Source organism: Cygnus atratus, chromosome 10, assembly GCF_013377495.2.
Source record: "Cygnus atratus isolate AKBS03 ecotype Queensland, Australia chromosome 10, CAtr_DNAZoo_HiC_assembly, whole genome shotgun sequence".
NCBI classification, from domain to species: domain Eukaryota; kingdom Metazoa; phylum Chordata; class Aves; order Anseriformes; family Anatidae; genus Cygnus; species Cygnus atratus.
The window spans coordinates 19,060,212-19,077,569 of record NC_066371.1 but is presented as its reverse complement, the minus strand read 5'-3'; the positions used below and the strand labels follow the sequence as shown (position 1 = coordinate 19,077,569).

Sequence of the window (17,358 nt, the reverse complement as noted above, 5' to 3'; positions counted from 1 at the left end):
CTTTGCAAAGAGACAGATCACATCAGGTATTTTTTCTCCTTTTGGAAAAATCTCACCTAGAGCTGTCAATCCCCAGCCTAGCACCTCAAGACACCTCCTAGGGTTTCTGTACACATCTTGTGGCACCTATCAGGCCACCATACAAAGGACCAGCAGATGCCCAGTTTGAAGGTCATTGTCCCTTTTACCTAGCAGGGACTGAAAAATGCACACATGTAAGGTAGTGCCCACACAACAAGACGTACTGCTTTGAAGTCAATGAAGACATACTGCTAATGAAGCCAATTAACATTATGGGCAAATGCAAAGGACACATGGAAAGTTCTTTTCCCATGCTGAATGCTGGGTCAAAAAATACCTAAGAACTATGGCCTTATCAGCATTTGCACATGCCATCATCTTTCTATTTATTTACACAAACAGTCAAACCAGAAGGAAACTTTAAGAACTTATCTTTAAAACAAAGATGTATACTACGTATAACGAGAAGTACCTAGTCTTCCTCCTCCCAAAACACATACTTTTATATATTAACCCAGAACATTTTTAAACCAAGAAACCCACTACAAATATCTAGGCAAAAAAAAAAAATTAACAACCCCCTCTTATATGTCAGGAAATGACAGAATTTTAGTTTTTTTAAAATGTATTTAATTTTTAATATTGGATATTTACTTTGTGTAAGATTACATTTTAAAGTATTATTTGTTACTAAAAGATGAATAAAAAGGTAGTTTTATATTAGACACGTTACACAGCAAATCTTCAATTTCAAGGCAGAAATTTGCTTTAAAAAAACAACAGAAAAGCTGCACAGATGCAGGATTTATTGCTTTCAGAAATATCAAGAAGTATGTGTAAGGAATAATGGAAAATCCTGTAACTGATGAACTGTGTGAAAATGACAAGCTAAGTCTTACATGACAAAATATTATTTCAATAGCTTACTACTGGTTTTACATTGCTATTTTAATATGAGCAAGAGAGCAGATTTATATTCACTACGTTCTTCATAATTACTTCATTCAAGTCTTTTTCGGGAAGAACTGCACAGCCTAAAATACGGCTGTACCAGTTAGAGTCAACTCTCGTGCACATCAGCCAATCCCTTGATTTGGTGTTATATATATAAATTGGCTGATAATGTCTAGGAGAACTGTTGTATAATTTAATGGAAGGTTTTGTTGAAATATTTACATCTAATCTGGACATCTTTATCCTTTTCTTTTCCTCACCACTACAACCCAAACACCTTTCCCTACGTAGGTATGTACCATATCTTTACCCAGTCACCTTATTGCTTTCTAAAATAATTTTCATTTAGTTATAAAATTGCAACATGGGTGACAGTGAATAAAAAAATCCACTAGGACTTTTACCATTTTTTCCTTTAAAGTTCATTTAAAATTAAACACAATCCAGTCATTTTCTGTTATTATAAACAGAATACACATCACACTGAATCAAAATAATGATTTTAAATGCAGTTTTAGGTATCACTTAATGCACTACATTTGTACTTACCCACATTGATTGCCCAGCCTCTATCAACAGCAAGTTTTCCTGCCTTAAGAAAATTACAGCAAGAACTTGATGAACGAATGAAGCAAACATTTAGCGCCGTCTGCTCCCACCCCAAACGCAGCTCTTGACATTCTAACATGCCCGTTGAGTTTTCAGATGTTTTTACCACTGCAGGTCATTCTGAATCAGTTCTGAATACGAACCATACAAAACTGTTCTCAGCATAATTAGTTGAAAAAATATTTGATATCACATCTGTATTTCATTCTCTGGCAGTCAAACAGATTTAAAACTAACTGTGCTTTGAGGAGACGAACACTGACCCCTAGCAGATGAACTAAAAAGTGAAAGTACAAGTATTGGTAGGAATAAGAGAGAGCAAGAACCTCCTAATATCCTTCCTGCTCATGTAAGAAACAGGAGGAACTTAAGCTCCAAATCTTGAAAATACAGATCAACATAGCTTCAGCTGTGGGTGGGGATAGAAAAATGCCACAGTACGAAGTGTCCTGTGGCTATTTCTGTTTTTTAAATAATGTAACAAGCACAGTATAGAACATTATCGATCTTTTGCCTTTCAATACAAAAAAAACTGTGCCTGTTACACTCCTATAAAGTCAAAGGACATTGAAGGAAGGGAAAGTATTAACAGAGAAAAGATAATCAAGGCTTAAATTACATTTTCCAAAAAAAAAAAAAAAAAACACAACTGACTTATTCTGGCTAGGAAGACTCAATCAAGCATTTATCTACAGGTTAAAAATAAGTTAAAAAGAATATATTACTAGCTACTAGCTATAATAAAAAAGGAACATCATACTATTTTTTTCCATAATTATGGAACAAACGTATTGCATATCATACATGCAAGGAAGTTTGGACAGTTAAGAATTACCCATCCCTAGTATTTGAACAATTCTAGTTTATTATTAAGGAAACTACTTGGATGGTAAATATTATCCTACTAAGAACATGCCATCTTAAATTAGTTCTTGAGAAAAAGACTATAGTTTCTGAACCATAATACCAATTAAGTTACAGGGAAAGCACATTATCTGTTATTTAGCATACTTCCTAGGGATTGCTCATGAACAACCGATCTTCCTATATTGTTTAAAATCATTAAAAAGAACAAAAACAACAGAATTTTCATGATAAACAGGACCATTGAGCACAACAGAAGATTGTCTGTACTTCTGACTTGTACTGTACAAATTTTATTGTCTTGTGAATCAAAACTGCTTTTCAAGTACATGGGGGTGCTGGTCGACACTTGCCTGAACACAGCCCAGGTGGCCAAGAAGGCCAACAGCACCCTGGCTTGTATCAGAAATAGTGCAGCCAGCAGGACCAGGCAGGCTATCGTCCGCCTGTGCTCTGCCCTGGTGAGGCCGCACCTCGAGTGCTGTGTTCAGCTTTGGGCCCCTCACTACAAGAAGGACACCGAGGCCCTAGAGCGTGCCCAGAGAAGGGCTACGAAGCTGGTGAAGGGCCTGGGACACAAGTCCTGTGAGGAGCAGCTGAGGGAACTGGGGTTGTTTAGTCTGGAGAAGAGGAGGCTCAGGGGAGACCTTACTGCTCTCTACATCTACCTGAAAGGAAGGTGTGGGGAGCTGGGGGTCGGCCTCTTCCCACAGGTAACTAGTGATAGGACCAGAGGGAATGTCAAGACCCTTGAGAAATATCAAAGGTAGTGTATTAGCAAACTCTGCACTCTTCCCTATTACTTTTCACTACCACCATTTCTGAGATCCCTTGTAACCACAGTCCCCAGAAACAGACAGCATGACTGTAGTAAAGGAGGACACTGCACATTCCTGCTCAGACAGGATTTTGCAAAGCAGACTCATCTCTATAACCATTATTGACTGTGGTCAGCAACACAATGCAGAAGAGAACTGTGCAGGAATCTGAAGTGATACTGAAGGACTAAATGGAGACGGAAGGAAGCTACTTTTTTCCTCTGAGTGAGGACCAAAAACTTTTAAACACCTTGGACTGCATTAATCACATGAATCCAGAAAGCTATCTTTTTTCCCCTCTCTACTACTAGCCAATCCATAACATAAGGCTTAAAAGATAAATAAAACTGCCCCAGCACTCGCCACGCACTCCATTGAAAGAAAGCTGACTACACAGATATCAGCATAAACGGTTTGGTGCTATCTACCAGCTCCTCTTAAATTACCAGGAGAACAATATTCCACTGGCTTTACGCTGGCTTGCAGTAAGGGATGCGCTGTGTTCGACTTCTTACATCTCCCCTTCACCAGTTAACATCTATTAAAGGAAGCTGTACTTTGCTACCTCACCTCCCATAGTGCAATAAATCCAAAAGTTTGCCCACAACATTTTCAGTAGTTTTTCTGATTTCTCCTGCTTATGCAGACTTTCAAGGCTCCAGAAAAATGGATCTGATGCTGCTACGCTGTACAAACACTTTTACATTATTTCTTTACCTCATTTTGACATTAAGTAACATGTACATCCAAGAAGACTGAGCAACAGAAGACAAAGTAGAATTAGGAAATGGATTTTAAGAGGCAAGGACAACAACAGCTGGACAGTGGCCAAAAATGGGCAAGACACATACAACTTATTTTAAAAGAAATCTGCTTCCCACTCACAAATCTAAACTAAAACCGAACTCTACAACCTTATCCTCCTTCCAGAGGTACTTCTTACTTTTCAGAAAGTTATATACCCTCTTATGCATCCAGAACAACAGACCAAAATTTCCACTGGCTTTGTGTCTGAAACCCACCAACTTTAAATAAATAATAAAAAAAGCATATGCTTTCAAGAACAATTAGATAAACCCTTAGTTACATATGCCATCATGTTTCCAAAGCTCAGGTCAATAAAAAATGTTACAGAAAAATAATTGGAGTCCTTATGTTATGCACCTTGGCATCAGAAACATAGCTTGCTTGAGAATGCATTCATAAATACCCAAAACCCCACTTGATACTGTCTACATCAGGTTCATTCCCTAATGACAATATTTCTACATAAATGCAAACACCCAGGATAAGATATTTTACTACAAGCAATTCAGGCTACTGCTGATACAGCGCTTCTTGAGGACACTATCATGGCTCCATTGACTTCTTCTGGGATTAAAAAACTTCTAAAAGGTAGCAACAAGATACTGAAGAAATACAAATAGATGCTCAACATTTTTCTAGTTAGTATTTTCAGTCTTTAACATTAAGCAAAACATAATATTCTTCCAATTTAAGTAACTCTTGCTCCTCCACAATAAATACACGTAATTGTATATTGTTGTCAACTGCGCTGCAAGTTTTTTACTTGCCTAATTCACAGCATGCCCATTACGCTTTGAAATCTGAGAAGGTACAGAGAATAAAAGCCTCCAGTCACTTTTAGATATACACTTGCAAATCAAGCAGTTAGGCTGCAGATTTAACAGAATACTAAAATATCTAAATAAACTGATATTTTTTTCCTGATCATCAGACCTTAAGTTGTTCTACCATTAAGACATGCAAATACAACAGAAAAGCAATATATTTTCTATTACCTTAAAAATCTGATTATAGTTGGCTCTCTATCATTTCACCCAGGAGGACTCAAACTAAATAGTGCCCAGATCTACTTACACACAAATGAGAGCAGTGACTGTTAATCTCACAAGCCTCACCAAATACTTGGGAAAACTGCTTCATCAGACTTTTAGATTCCCTTGCATCGTTCTCTCACAGTGAACTCTCAAATCCAGTATTTTAACTGTTTCTGAATACCATGTTGCATTGTCTTTTATGCAGTAATCATAGAAAAGCTTATCATATTATTGATGTCTTTAATGAATCCTTGATACATTCAAGAAGGTAAACATTTAAAAATATGAAACCTCAATTCCAGTGCACAGTTGGATTACTAAATACCTATGTTACGGTTGACAGAAACACGAAGCTACCCAACAGCCTATTTCTGAAAATAATGCTGCTAACTTTATCATTCTATTATAGCTTCCCAGTCTTGCTCACCTTTAATATCTAGTGGTTGCAATAAATTGTATTCTCCTATCTGGCATAAACATATTCTGAAAGGTTTGCCAACCCACAGAATAATGTTCTTCAGTAACTGGCTTCAAAGAGATACAGGAAAAAGCAGTATCTGCTTCTATCCTTTCCACATGCACCCACTAACAGCTGCCTTCAGAAAGGGTAGCTAAAAGGCAGCAAAAATCCATTTGTATCATAATATTATGGATTTCAGATTGGATTATTTGTTCTCCATTTATGTAACTGTTACAGCTCAGCGCCTGTGAAGAGAGACTGGGACTGTTAACATCTCCTGGCACCATGCTGTACCATTTCTGAACTCTAGATCTACTCTGACGAGTAATGAATAAAGGGCAAAAAGGATTCCATTAGTTAGAGGTTTAAATTTATTAAGGCATCTTTTCCTCAATACGTGGTTTAAGTAACTCATTCCTGGTTCCAACTATTGTTTTCATTCTTCGTACTTCTTCAACATCTCTAATGGAAGTTCTCTGGCAAAATTAAGTGTCTGGTGACACAAAGCTCTTCTCCCCAGAGCACTCATTTAACTAATCAGAAAACAAATCTGTTAAGGTGAAAACGGGCTACATCTCACCCCAGTTCAGCTGAGCTGCTTATACAGTATCTACAACAAAAGAAAGTAACTTTCTTCATTAAAAATAAACACTTTAAAACCAAGCATAATGCGATTTTTAAATGTAAACGCTTACCTTGTACCTACAGTAACCAAACCACAGCCATTAGGTAAGCAAGTGCTTTAAAACACCTTCTACCCGATTATTTTTGAAGCCTCCCATTCCTAGAATTTGAACACAGTTCAAAGCTATTCAGTTTCTGTATTTGCTCTAAGTCCTGCCATCTCTATCATGGCTTGCACAGGCTGCCCCTTACTACTGCCTCTGAACCTTACAGACCATAAAATCAGGTTTGCCCTTCACCTTGGTATTTGCTAACAGGTGCCAAACTTTGCTCACTTTAGGACTGTACACTAACTCACTTCCCTCTGCAGGACTTCAGGGTTCAAGGCTTTGCGTTATACAAAGTTTTATAACTCACTGGTTTACATAAATATGATAAAAGGTGAATCAAGAACACCTTACCATTATTGTTCCTCCTGTCTGGGTTCGCAGAGGTTTCAAAACTTTTCTCTGAACAAGGAAGTTGGGAAGGAAGAGAACCGGTGGAATTTCTGTGATTGTAGCCACAACAAATGACCACTACAAGGTGGAAAAAAAGTTCCAATTAATGTAGCCTGTCTTCATGATGACATTTAGATATCTCAGCAATTGCTATTTATTGTCTATCTACAAATGATAGGATGCAGAATCGTTCAATTTTAACAGAAGACAATCATATGACTATCTCAGAGTTTTCTGGTATTCAGAAAAGCTCCTTTGACTTCACAATTACCAATGCTTTAACTACAGAACATCACTTTTTGGAGGTAAGGGGGTGGTATTTCTCAACACTTCATTTGTAAATTTATTTATAATAATATTTATCATTTATATTATTCAGGTATCATAATATCATCTTTTTGTCAGTAACAAAACGCTTTAGTTGCTTTGTAATGACTTGATAAAACACTTTCGGAAGATATTTCAGCTTTAAAACAAGCACAATGTAACAAACCAGATTCAATCCTGGCATTCTAAAATGGAATTGCAAGAGGCTACATTTGGATAAAATATACACGTTTTTTATCACAAATCTGAAAGGTCATCATAAAAGTTCAGCATTTAAACACTTGAATTTAAAAAAATAATAATCTCAGTGGGAAGAAGCAGAAGCAAGGAAGACTCAAATCAACAACCATCCTCCTGCAGGTTAAGTGATTGCAAGAAAACCATAAATGGTGTCGGTAAGGAATAAACAAAGCTTTCTATTCACAGTTGAGGATTTTTACAGAGCAGCTCCTAGTCCAAAAACATTCACTGTTTTGGACTTCACTGTGTTTATGCAATTCCTGACATATGGGGGAAAAAGAAACATCTGACTGTAAAGAAAGTCTGATTCAAGAATACAGCTGTAGACTTCAATGAAAATGTTTCTCAAGGAACACCACTATAGCATTTAAGAAATGTATTGCCTCAAACTGTGGGTAGTTTTGCTTTTTTCTCCCGTGTGCTAATTTTGTTTTCCAACATTTTCTGCAACACATTTGCAGAACAGCTACGTATATGCTTGAAAAAGAACTCAAAAGGAATTGGTCTGGTATAATTGCATACTTTTTTCAAGTTGTAAAAATAAGAAGATATTTTGAATAGATGAGGACTATATTAACTATGTTTTCCAGGCTGTCAGTTAGCTGCCATAACATAAATCTTCACAGAAATAAAGATTAGCTTCCTTTGATACAGAATAACCCACCAAATGTGAATTTTAAAAATCACTATTTTCTGCATTCAAATGGCATATATTATAGAGAAACATCAGCTACTATTTCTTTTGTTAGATACTTGCTCTCACTCAGTCATCATCAATTTACTGATTCCCTAACAACATTCTAGTAGATATGTAAGTCTGTAACTTAACAGATTCCTACTGCTGATCAGAGGATTTACAAAAATATATATTTACTTTCCTGTGTTTCAGATAAAACTATGTACACATGTAAGTCTCAATTAAAAATCACACCCTGTTTTCTTAAAAGGAGTAAAGAAGTTGGGTTAACCCTTAATTGGTATATTTTCCTTCAATATCCCCTCCTCCCAAATTAACTACTAGGCAGTATCATTAAGTTTAGCTAAGTGCAACATCCCCCACAAGTGTATTACACCCCCCCCAAAACCCTAAAACTAAAGAAAACCTCAAGAGTTCTCAATTGTCCTTGTTTAAACCCAGACTCTGTAACATACGCATTTAATGAGCATAGTCTCACAGGACTTTATAATAAAATCATAATAACTATCAACTGTTATTCCTTGACTATAAAAACCTCCATTCTTAATAAGGATAAACAATTTTTCAAAGTATTTGAATATGTGGTAGTAAGGATGCAAGGACTAAAAATTAAACTGCAAAACTAATATTAGGAAGATAAAGCTGAAGTAGTTGCTTTTATGCTGACCATCCTGGACTAATACAAAGAGCACACAAATGACCAAAACCAAACTCTGAAGTATTGCCTTTCATGTTACGCATTCATCGCGTTCCAGCATTTTAAAATAGCCAACAACATGTCAAATTTAAAAAAATATATATTCTGTAATATCTAAATTTAAACTGTGTTTAAATCTTTGATAAGTTTATGGAGCAGGTCCCAGCTTTAAGGGAAAATTCACAGACTCAAAAATCCAACACCAAGCTTCTAACACAATTTTTTATTTAGAAGGTCAGTGGGGACAAAGCTATGCTCATCTTCAATAGATAATGAAATTACATTTTTAACTTGAATTAACATAAAAACAAACAGGAGACTAAGAAGCTTGCAATTGTCACAGAAGCTTCCAGGTCAAGGTATGAATGCAATAGTATTATTAATAATGCACTCATAAATTACTGAACTGATAAAATCTAATGGTAGCCAGGCACTACTCCCAAGAAAAACAACCAGCCACGAACTGCAATTTTTGTGTATCAGCCTTCCAACTGAAGAGTTAGGAGTGCTAAAAAGAAACAAATCACCGTTCACCAAATCCTACCTCATCCTTTTGTTTAAGAGGCTTAACAGACACTTTAGCTGCAAAGAATGCTCTACTGCACTCGCACATTGGTGTAAACACTGAAGCCTGTCAGGTATTTCTCCCCGTAACTGAGTCCTCTTGTTCAGTGTTCTATTCAAATACCATAATCTTTAAAATAACATTTTTATATTCCTTCACCTGACACATTAACACTTGCACAAAAATTTAGGTGAAAATAAATACATTTATTTCATCTCATGATTTTCTAAATAAATATTTTACAGAAAACAACTACTAGCCTTCACAAAACTTTCACCAATGAAGTTTGAAAAAAAATAACGAGGGAAAAAGCATGACATAGGAAGCAGAGAATGGGTGACAGCATGAAACTGCATGAACTGAGGACAGGAGCAGGGGAATGGTAAGGACTGGCAATGGTACTCATTTTATCCAAACCAAAACCACATGTTTTCAGCAACCAAGTCATCTATGGTCAACTACAGCAATGCACACAGCCCAAATCCATTTTGTGCTGTTTTCTTGAACACCTCAAACAGCCAGAGATACCACAGGCTGAACTGATTGTACGAGGCTGCTTCTACCGCTTTTATGCCCAAGAGCCCTACCGTCTTTCCTCTGTGTCTCACAGCAGATGCACTCAGACGACAGGGCAAGAGCCAAAGCACACAAGAACTAGAAAACACTCTGTAATCACAAGAACAGAGCCCTCTAGGCCCATGTAAAATTCATTCTGAAGAATCTATATGCTCCTTTTTGAAGGAGTATATAAATCGCTGACGTGATATACTGATCTCATACATAACAAGACGTCCACATAGCTTGATTTCTCTTGATTTGTTTTATGAAACACATCCACTTTTCACTAGACATAAAAATTTAAGTTTCCAAGAAAGTGATTACTTTTTCTTAATATCTACATCATTTGCAAATATATGAAAACACACTATAATTTGTAAGCTCAACTGATTATCACCTGATTCAGGTCAGTTCCAGAAAAAGCACATCTCACATTTGACTGACACACAAGCATTACCCATTTTATTCACATTTCAGTATTCACTCACTTATGTTATCATAAGACTTCTGGGTCAGATTAAAACGTTTCAAGTGTAAGACTTATGAAGTGCGAAATTAGGTAAAACCTCGTTGCCTAACGTCTTCCAGAATTTCAGAGTGCCGATATACATGAAATTCATTATTTTCCATAACACTAGAACAAGATGGCGAGAAGAGACAAAGAGACAGCAAGCAAATTATCCAAAGTCTAGTCATTACTTTATAGACCTAAATTCTTCAAAGAAATATCTCAGAGGGGAGAGTCACCTCAATTTAAAACACCAAATTTTGTTCCTAAGGAGTGTTCATATTACCTTAAGCAGGCAAACAGGTACACCCCTTCTCCCAAAACAGAACTGATTTACAGTACACTGCTTGATCTACTTTGTGTACAGCATTTTTTCTTCCACTACAATCAACCCCAGCCCAAAATAACTACTTTTGAATTATGAAATGCAGAACCATCCTAGGCAGTTTCTTCCGCTTCTGTTAAGGTACCAAACACCATTTCTTCTTGCAAGTGCATGGAAATATACCACCAAATTCATGTTCAAATTTTATACGACATAATGCAAAACTATGCCATTTTTTGGTAGATCTGTACCTGTCTGAATTAAAAAATAGAATAAAGTAACACAGAAGACTTCACATAAGGAAGCAGAGAGGATGCCTTGTGCCTTACCATGTCTAGCTATGCTATTTTTCGTTTGCAACTAACCACTTTTGTCTTTGCTGCTTGTCAGGAATTCACAATCATGACCTATATGACATCTTCCAATTCCTACAACCGTAGGAAATATGCTCTCAAGTAAAAGGGCAACATGAGAGATACAATTAATGACATCTGGAAGCACAAGACAATACTGGTTTTGAACACCAGGACACAGGTTATCAGACAATTCTCTGTGAAGCCACCCTACAGGTACTAAAAATATTATTGTATTTCAAACAGAGCTACGCACATTACATCCTGCTTCAAAGAAGTGACTCAGTAAAAAGAGGTGGGTGGTTCCATGGAATTAAAAGCTCAATATCAAGAATAGCTGCAATAAGATCAAATCTAATGATGTATGAAATTGCAAGTAACTTCCTAGCAATGAATGAAGATGCCTAAAAGAACACAGAAAAGGATTAAAAGTGAGAAAGTCACACAAATAATAGATTTCTTACACAGAACAATAAAACATTCCAGAAATAGCAATACAAGGACTCTTTCATTGTGGAAGGCCAAAGATGACTCAAAGTAACTTCTTTTGAATTATGAAATGCAAGATTATTTTTAATATAAATCTCTCCCCTTCCCTCCTAGTAAAGAGTTGCCAACAAAAAGCAGTGTCACCTGCCGCTATCCAATTCCTTCTACAGATGACAATACATTTTCAGAAACAAAGATCTCACATGTTTATGCTTTAAATAAGTTTAACAAATGGATGTTTCATTTATAAATACCCAATTCATGCTCTTTTTTCTTCATGAATATTCAACCTTGTATGGGCCACTATTGGAAACTTTCACACATAGATAACACACAAGATTATGCCCCACGTTGATCTTTCGGCTCTTGTGTTCCTCTGACACAGTCAGTCTCTAAGTATGAAACCACTGTTTCCCCCCTCAACAGACTAATGACAGAATTCCTACTCAGACGTTCTTCTGAGATTATATAAAACTCAAATCCATAAAGCAAACCTCACATTAAATAATATGAAATAACATATTCAGTTTCAGGGCTCTTCAATAAAATTTCAACCTCAAAACCAGATTTTACTAGAGTAAAACAAAACAACACTTTAAGACCAAATCCCTGGTAGTAAGGAGAATATTATTTGAATCTCAAACATCATAATTTTTCTTATGTTCATTTAACTTTGCTGAAATATGCCTATGTAAGATGGTAGACCCTCTTCCCATCCACGTTTTGTGATTTGGCTTGCCTAGTATTTCTATGATTTTCTGTCACTATTCTCAAAGACAATGTTGAATTCGAAATATGAAAAACTGATCTATAATCTGTAAAAAACGATTCTATAATGAATCAAGTAGGATATATGTTACCCTTCACATTATTTCTAGACACTTAGCTTGAAAGACACATTAGTAAGTACAGCACCTTTAGTTTATTAAGGTAGCGCCTCGTGTGAACAACCAGAAGATCTTCATCCGTAGCTTCCCGTGCCTGTACAATCAAGTCATCTCCAATTAGTTTTTCTTCTGAAACAACAGGAGAGAAATTGTAGTTATTGTACACAATCACTTAACTTCCCGTACTCCACATTGCCTAGGAAGCTACTTTGACCTTGACTTAATTCCTACATCTGTAACATAAATCAGTGCAACCCTTTGTGTTTACTCAGTGATAATATATTTCCAAATACATAATCTCTATACATGGAAACTATTAATATTTATTTATTTATTTATTTACAGAAACTTTTCACAGTGTAATCATGGTAATGTCTTCTTTAAACTGAAAGAAAAGACTGGTACTAACAGAGGATGGACAGAAAGAATCACAAGACTCCTTACAGTCTAGGACTTGATACACTTGAGAAATCTTAGTGCTCATACATCAAATGTTCCTTTAATATGCTTTAAGAAATTCCACAGTTGATACTAGTATTCAGTTCCCTAAATCAAAGCAGCACCAAAAAATAATAATAATAATAATTACTTGAATATTCATGGCAGTGAACATTTACACGTAACTGTGATATCTGTCACACTCCTACCTTCATTTAATTTCATGAAATACCAATGAGCAGCTATTAATTTTTTCCCTTAGAGACCAAAAGAGTTTATTTAAAACCTGGTTTTAAAAGAGCAAGTTACAAAACATCACTCCAAGATTTCTGTATGTGAACGAAGATAATACAATTGAATGCATACTTGCCAGAAAGTTCAAGTTTAGGTTGACTTTAAAAAAACCAAGCCCTTCAGAATAACATCGTTGCTTTGCATGATTGCTACAAACAACAAATATAAGGCATCATGCTGATCTTCCCAGACTAAATTTAGTATTTGTTACAGGGCTGCAGTTCAAAACTATGCCTTTCCTTCAATTCTAATACTTGGAGTAGAGGAAAATCAATTCAAAAATATGAAAGATTTTGTTCTTAGTGTTATGCAAGAACAGCACCTGCAACAATATTTACTTTGGCAAGCTTCTGTTTTTCTGGACTGTGGCTTGAGAAACATTTCATTCATTCATGTCGGACGTAAAGCCAAAATGCTAACAGTTTCATTCTTGAGGAAGGAGAAAGTGAGTGTAGAAAGATTTTCACTGGTGATTTTCTAGAAGATAATAGGAACTGTGCAGATCAGCTGTTAACAGAAGTTACTACAGAGCCAGAGAACACCAGGAGTGTTAGAGATGAAGAGAGAAGAGGTGATATTTCACGTAGGAAAGAGCTAGAGGAAAAGACTTCACACAGAGAAGGAGCAGAAAGGCAAAGGTTTTGATTCAGAAGTTACTCATAGAATCCAAGACATGGATAGTTAACTGCTAGAAAGCAGATTCAGCTACTAAATGGAATGTTAGAATTCATTCAACCTCAGTTAAATGAATAGAAGGTAGCCTAAAGTAGGAAGGGCAATACTTCACTGCAAAAGATCATCAGCTGAAGGAGTCATTAGGCCCACGTAAACTGAACAGGCCTGGCTCTTGGATAACCTTTGTCTTGGCAGTGTGTTGTTTTTTTTTTTTTTTAACTTGACGAACAAACTTAAATTTTAGATAAAAATGTCAAGTTTTTATAGGATCTCATTCTAACTTGTGTTCTTACATTTCTATTTCCTTCAAGTATTTCTGTATCTTCTAATTCATTTAAGCAGCAATAACGAGCACCATCACAAAAAGTTCTGCCTGTCACTAGAGGTCTCAAAGCTCCTCCCAGACATTATCAGAAAAATATCATGACATTGACAAAAGAATGGATTTATACAAGTTGCACTGATCTTTCACACTGAGAAGTGCCATTTGCCAGTAGACTGTCTGCAGTCTCATGAGTAACTACATTACAGCCCGCAGCAAGCTGGTCATTAACGCTTGTAGTTTCACAAGCCAGATGGAATGTCTCCTTTCTTGTTACACCAGGTACAAAAGCAATGGAAGCACACTGGCTACAGAAAGCTGTACACAATACTCCCAAACTGCAATGCAGGTCTTGCAAGCCAAACTGTAAGCTTGCAGCTACCATGGGAAGGATTTTCCATTCACTGCTACAAAATCGAAGTCTGCATTCAGTTTTGGATCCAGGCTTAGTCTTCAAAAGAAAGAACTCGAACTACAAATAGCATCTATCTTCAAGGGGAAACTTAAAGGAAATACTGTTCTCATACACTAGTCTTGCACTGAAAGAAAATGTAAGAATCATTAAAAATATGTTGAGTATCAAAACACAGCACTGAGCCAGGCACATAAGGCACCTGACTCAGGCTATGCTTGAAGTCAATATTCTGGCGCTCACTTCAGAGGTGGAAATAGTTCTCATATATCCCACATGAATCTTTCTCATAATGGGCAAGAAATGAAATTCTGCACAGTTCATGTTTCCCTTTGAATCACAAAGACCTGGAATATTTCAAGATTGTCTAACACATTGCTATACTTATGTTTCTTCCTACTCCTTTTTACTCGGTCTTGTAAAGCTCTGGGCCAGAATGAATTCAACCAAGCTGGTTACTCTGACTAGTATTATTCACACCTCTGGGGAGAGCAAATCTTTTAATGAGCTTGTATTTTCAATCACATTTCACAAGTTTCACTATGTACAGACACCATGACGGAGCCAAAAACAAAATCACGGGCTTTATTTAGTAAAGCAGACAAGAACTTATATTTTCAAAGAACCATGAAATAAATCTTTGTATTCAAAAGCCCTGGTGTAGGATATTTGCTCTAACAAGACACAATTTCATCTTTTCAGTATTTCATGTGGAAGACCTTCAAGAATGTGTAACACATGACATTCAACTATTCAGAGAAGTGAAGATGTACAGTCACTAGTATATCGGCAATTACTAACAGAAGCCTGCGCTAATTACACCTCTTTTAATCAACTTGTACAAATGTTGGTCTAAGCGGTATATTCTCTTACTTTACCTTTCAAGAAGTTGATTACTTTTCCCCACTTCCCTGCATCAAAGGGATGCAGTTTCTCCAGTCCCATGAAAGTGATGTTGTAGTCTGGAGAATATACGATAGGCCAGCATACTGGTGGAACGTCTTCATATAACTCACTTCTGTGAGGCCTTTAAAAGCAAACAAACTAGTCATTGCTTCAAGGAACTACATATGCAACTCAATATTTTTAATTGAATTCCCAAAATATAAATTCAAGTTCTTATTATTACCAGCTTTTCACTGGGAATGGTTCCTGCAGATGCTATTTCTCGTAGTTACCGAAAGGAACACCTACTTGTTGTTTCACTGTTCTTCAGCAGCGAGGTCAGGCTGAGTAACATAACTCACTTCCCACCAGCACAGTTAAAACTTTTTAAATAACCAGTAGGGAAGAGAAGTTAGTGAAGAACATACATTAGTGAATTACGCATATGAGGTTAATTGCAGAAATGAAGTAATTAATGGAAACATTTGCTTCTCTCCCCTAGTCCCCTTAAGGTCACTGAGCAGCACCTGTCTTAGCAGGTACACCCAGCTTTATGAGCTGACATAACCTCAAATAAACGCATTACCAGGCTCCTTTAGAAACACACTTTCTGATCTTTGCCTGAAGCACGCGTGTGCACACTGGCCAGGTCAGGCCGCACCTAAGAGGCTCCTGCTCGCATGCAGCCTGCTCCACCTGCTCGTGTCCCTCCTGGGCCCCAAGCCCAGCACCCCAACACCTCTCTCGCTCCACAGACTTTACTTGAAGTTTACAAGAGGCTTCACAACTTACTAAGCAGACAGAAGGGTTCTTTGTCAGATGAACAATACAAACAAAACCCCCTTATTTCCAGCCTAAACATGCTCAAAACCGCCCTTCTAAAGCACACCCCCACAGGCACCAAAGCACAACGGAGGCTTTGAGGCAGCGTCTGCGGCCCCGCTCCCCGCAGGGCGCCCACCAGCAGGGCCCCCTCGCCTTACCCTCCAGGACAGGAGGCTCGCCCAGAGCGGGACGCGCCGGCCCGAACCGGGAACATGCCGCCTACCCCTGCGAGAGGGCCCTCGGGGCTGCGAGAGCCGAGAGCGCAAATAACCGCTCCCTCCCGGCTCCCCGGGCCTTCCAAGCCGGCCGCTGTCGGCGGCTGGAACCGGCCCTACCGCCCAGGCCGCCCCCAAGAGCTGCCCGCCCCGGCAGCGGCCCCGCATGGGCCGGCCCAGTCCCCTGCCCCGGTACTCACATCCCCGCCGGGCAGGCTGCGGGCGCCCCGGCCGCCCGGCCCCGCCAGCCCCGCCGGCCCGCTCCGGCCCGCCCCGCCGCGGGGCGGAGGCACGGAGGGCACGGCCCCGGGGCCGGGCCGTGAGGGAAATGGCGGTCCGCTGAGGTGTTACACGGGAGTTGTTACAGCAGGTCCGCATCGACAGCCTCCGCGGGCAGGAAAATATGATTCTTGTGGTAAAATGAAATGCATGAGGCGTTAGGAAGTGAGGAGAGACAACAGTGGGGAGCAGGATGAGAAAAGCTGAGGTGAAATCGTGATATTATCGCGATGAGCAGCCGAACTCCCCCAGGAATACCACTGCTAAATTTGGAGCCGCCATACACAGGTAAAACGAGCCAAGAGCCAATTTCAAGTCAAGAGCCAATTTCTAAGTGTACTTTACTAATCCTCTTTGAACATACAGAAAAAGCATTTGAATCAATACTACCATCATGAGAAATGGCCCTCAATAGCAGCAATGCCTGTCAAGCAGCCCATAAAAATGCAGAAGTACTCTTTCCTCAGGAGGAATAGCGCCTCTGTACGAGAGCTCCAGACAAATGTCTTTCCTTGTGCAATATGCTGGCTTGGGCTTGGCATGCAGTTTTGATGGATGCCTGGACTTCACCTTGGTGTTTATTCAGCAGCAGGAGACCAGTATCCTGAGAAAACATTCTGTCCCTCTGACATTATCATTTAATTAACATTTCTTCTTGTTCCAGCCCTTCATGCAC

At 38.2% G+C, this 17,358-nt stretch overlaps 1 protein-coding gene across 3 annotated transcripts in view; it reads right to left on the bottom strand.

Annotated features, from left to right (window-relative positions):
- HDAC11 (histone deacetylase 11) overlaps window positions 1-16,676 on the bottom strand; it is a 28,252-nt gene extending 11,576 nt beyond the window's left edge. Inside the window, exons 1-5 of one of the 3 annotated variants that reach the window (XM_035558263.2) lie at window positions 16,604-16,676; window positions 15,357-15,505; window positions 12,366-12,466; window positions 6,653-6,769; window positions 1,525-1,567 (exon numbers count right to left, since the gene is read on the bottom strand). In XM_035558263.2, coding sequence (XP_035414156.1) covers window positions 1,525-1,567; window positions 6,653-6,769; window positions 12,366-12,466; window positions 15,357-15,505; window positions 16,604-16,605 — 412 coding nt within the window. In that variant the 5' untranslated portion in view covers window positions 16,606-16,676. Of the gene's footprint in view, window positions 1-1,524; window positions 1,568-6,652; window positions 6,770-12,365; window positions 12,467-15,356; window positions 15,506-15,607; window positions 15,751-16,346; window positions 16,562-16,603 lie in introns of those variants that run through there. The other 2 variants (XM_035558262.2, XM_035558265.2) reach the window with 2 other exon arrangements.
- Window positions 16,677-17,358: the final 682 nt, after the last annotated feature.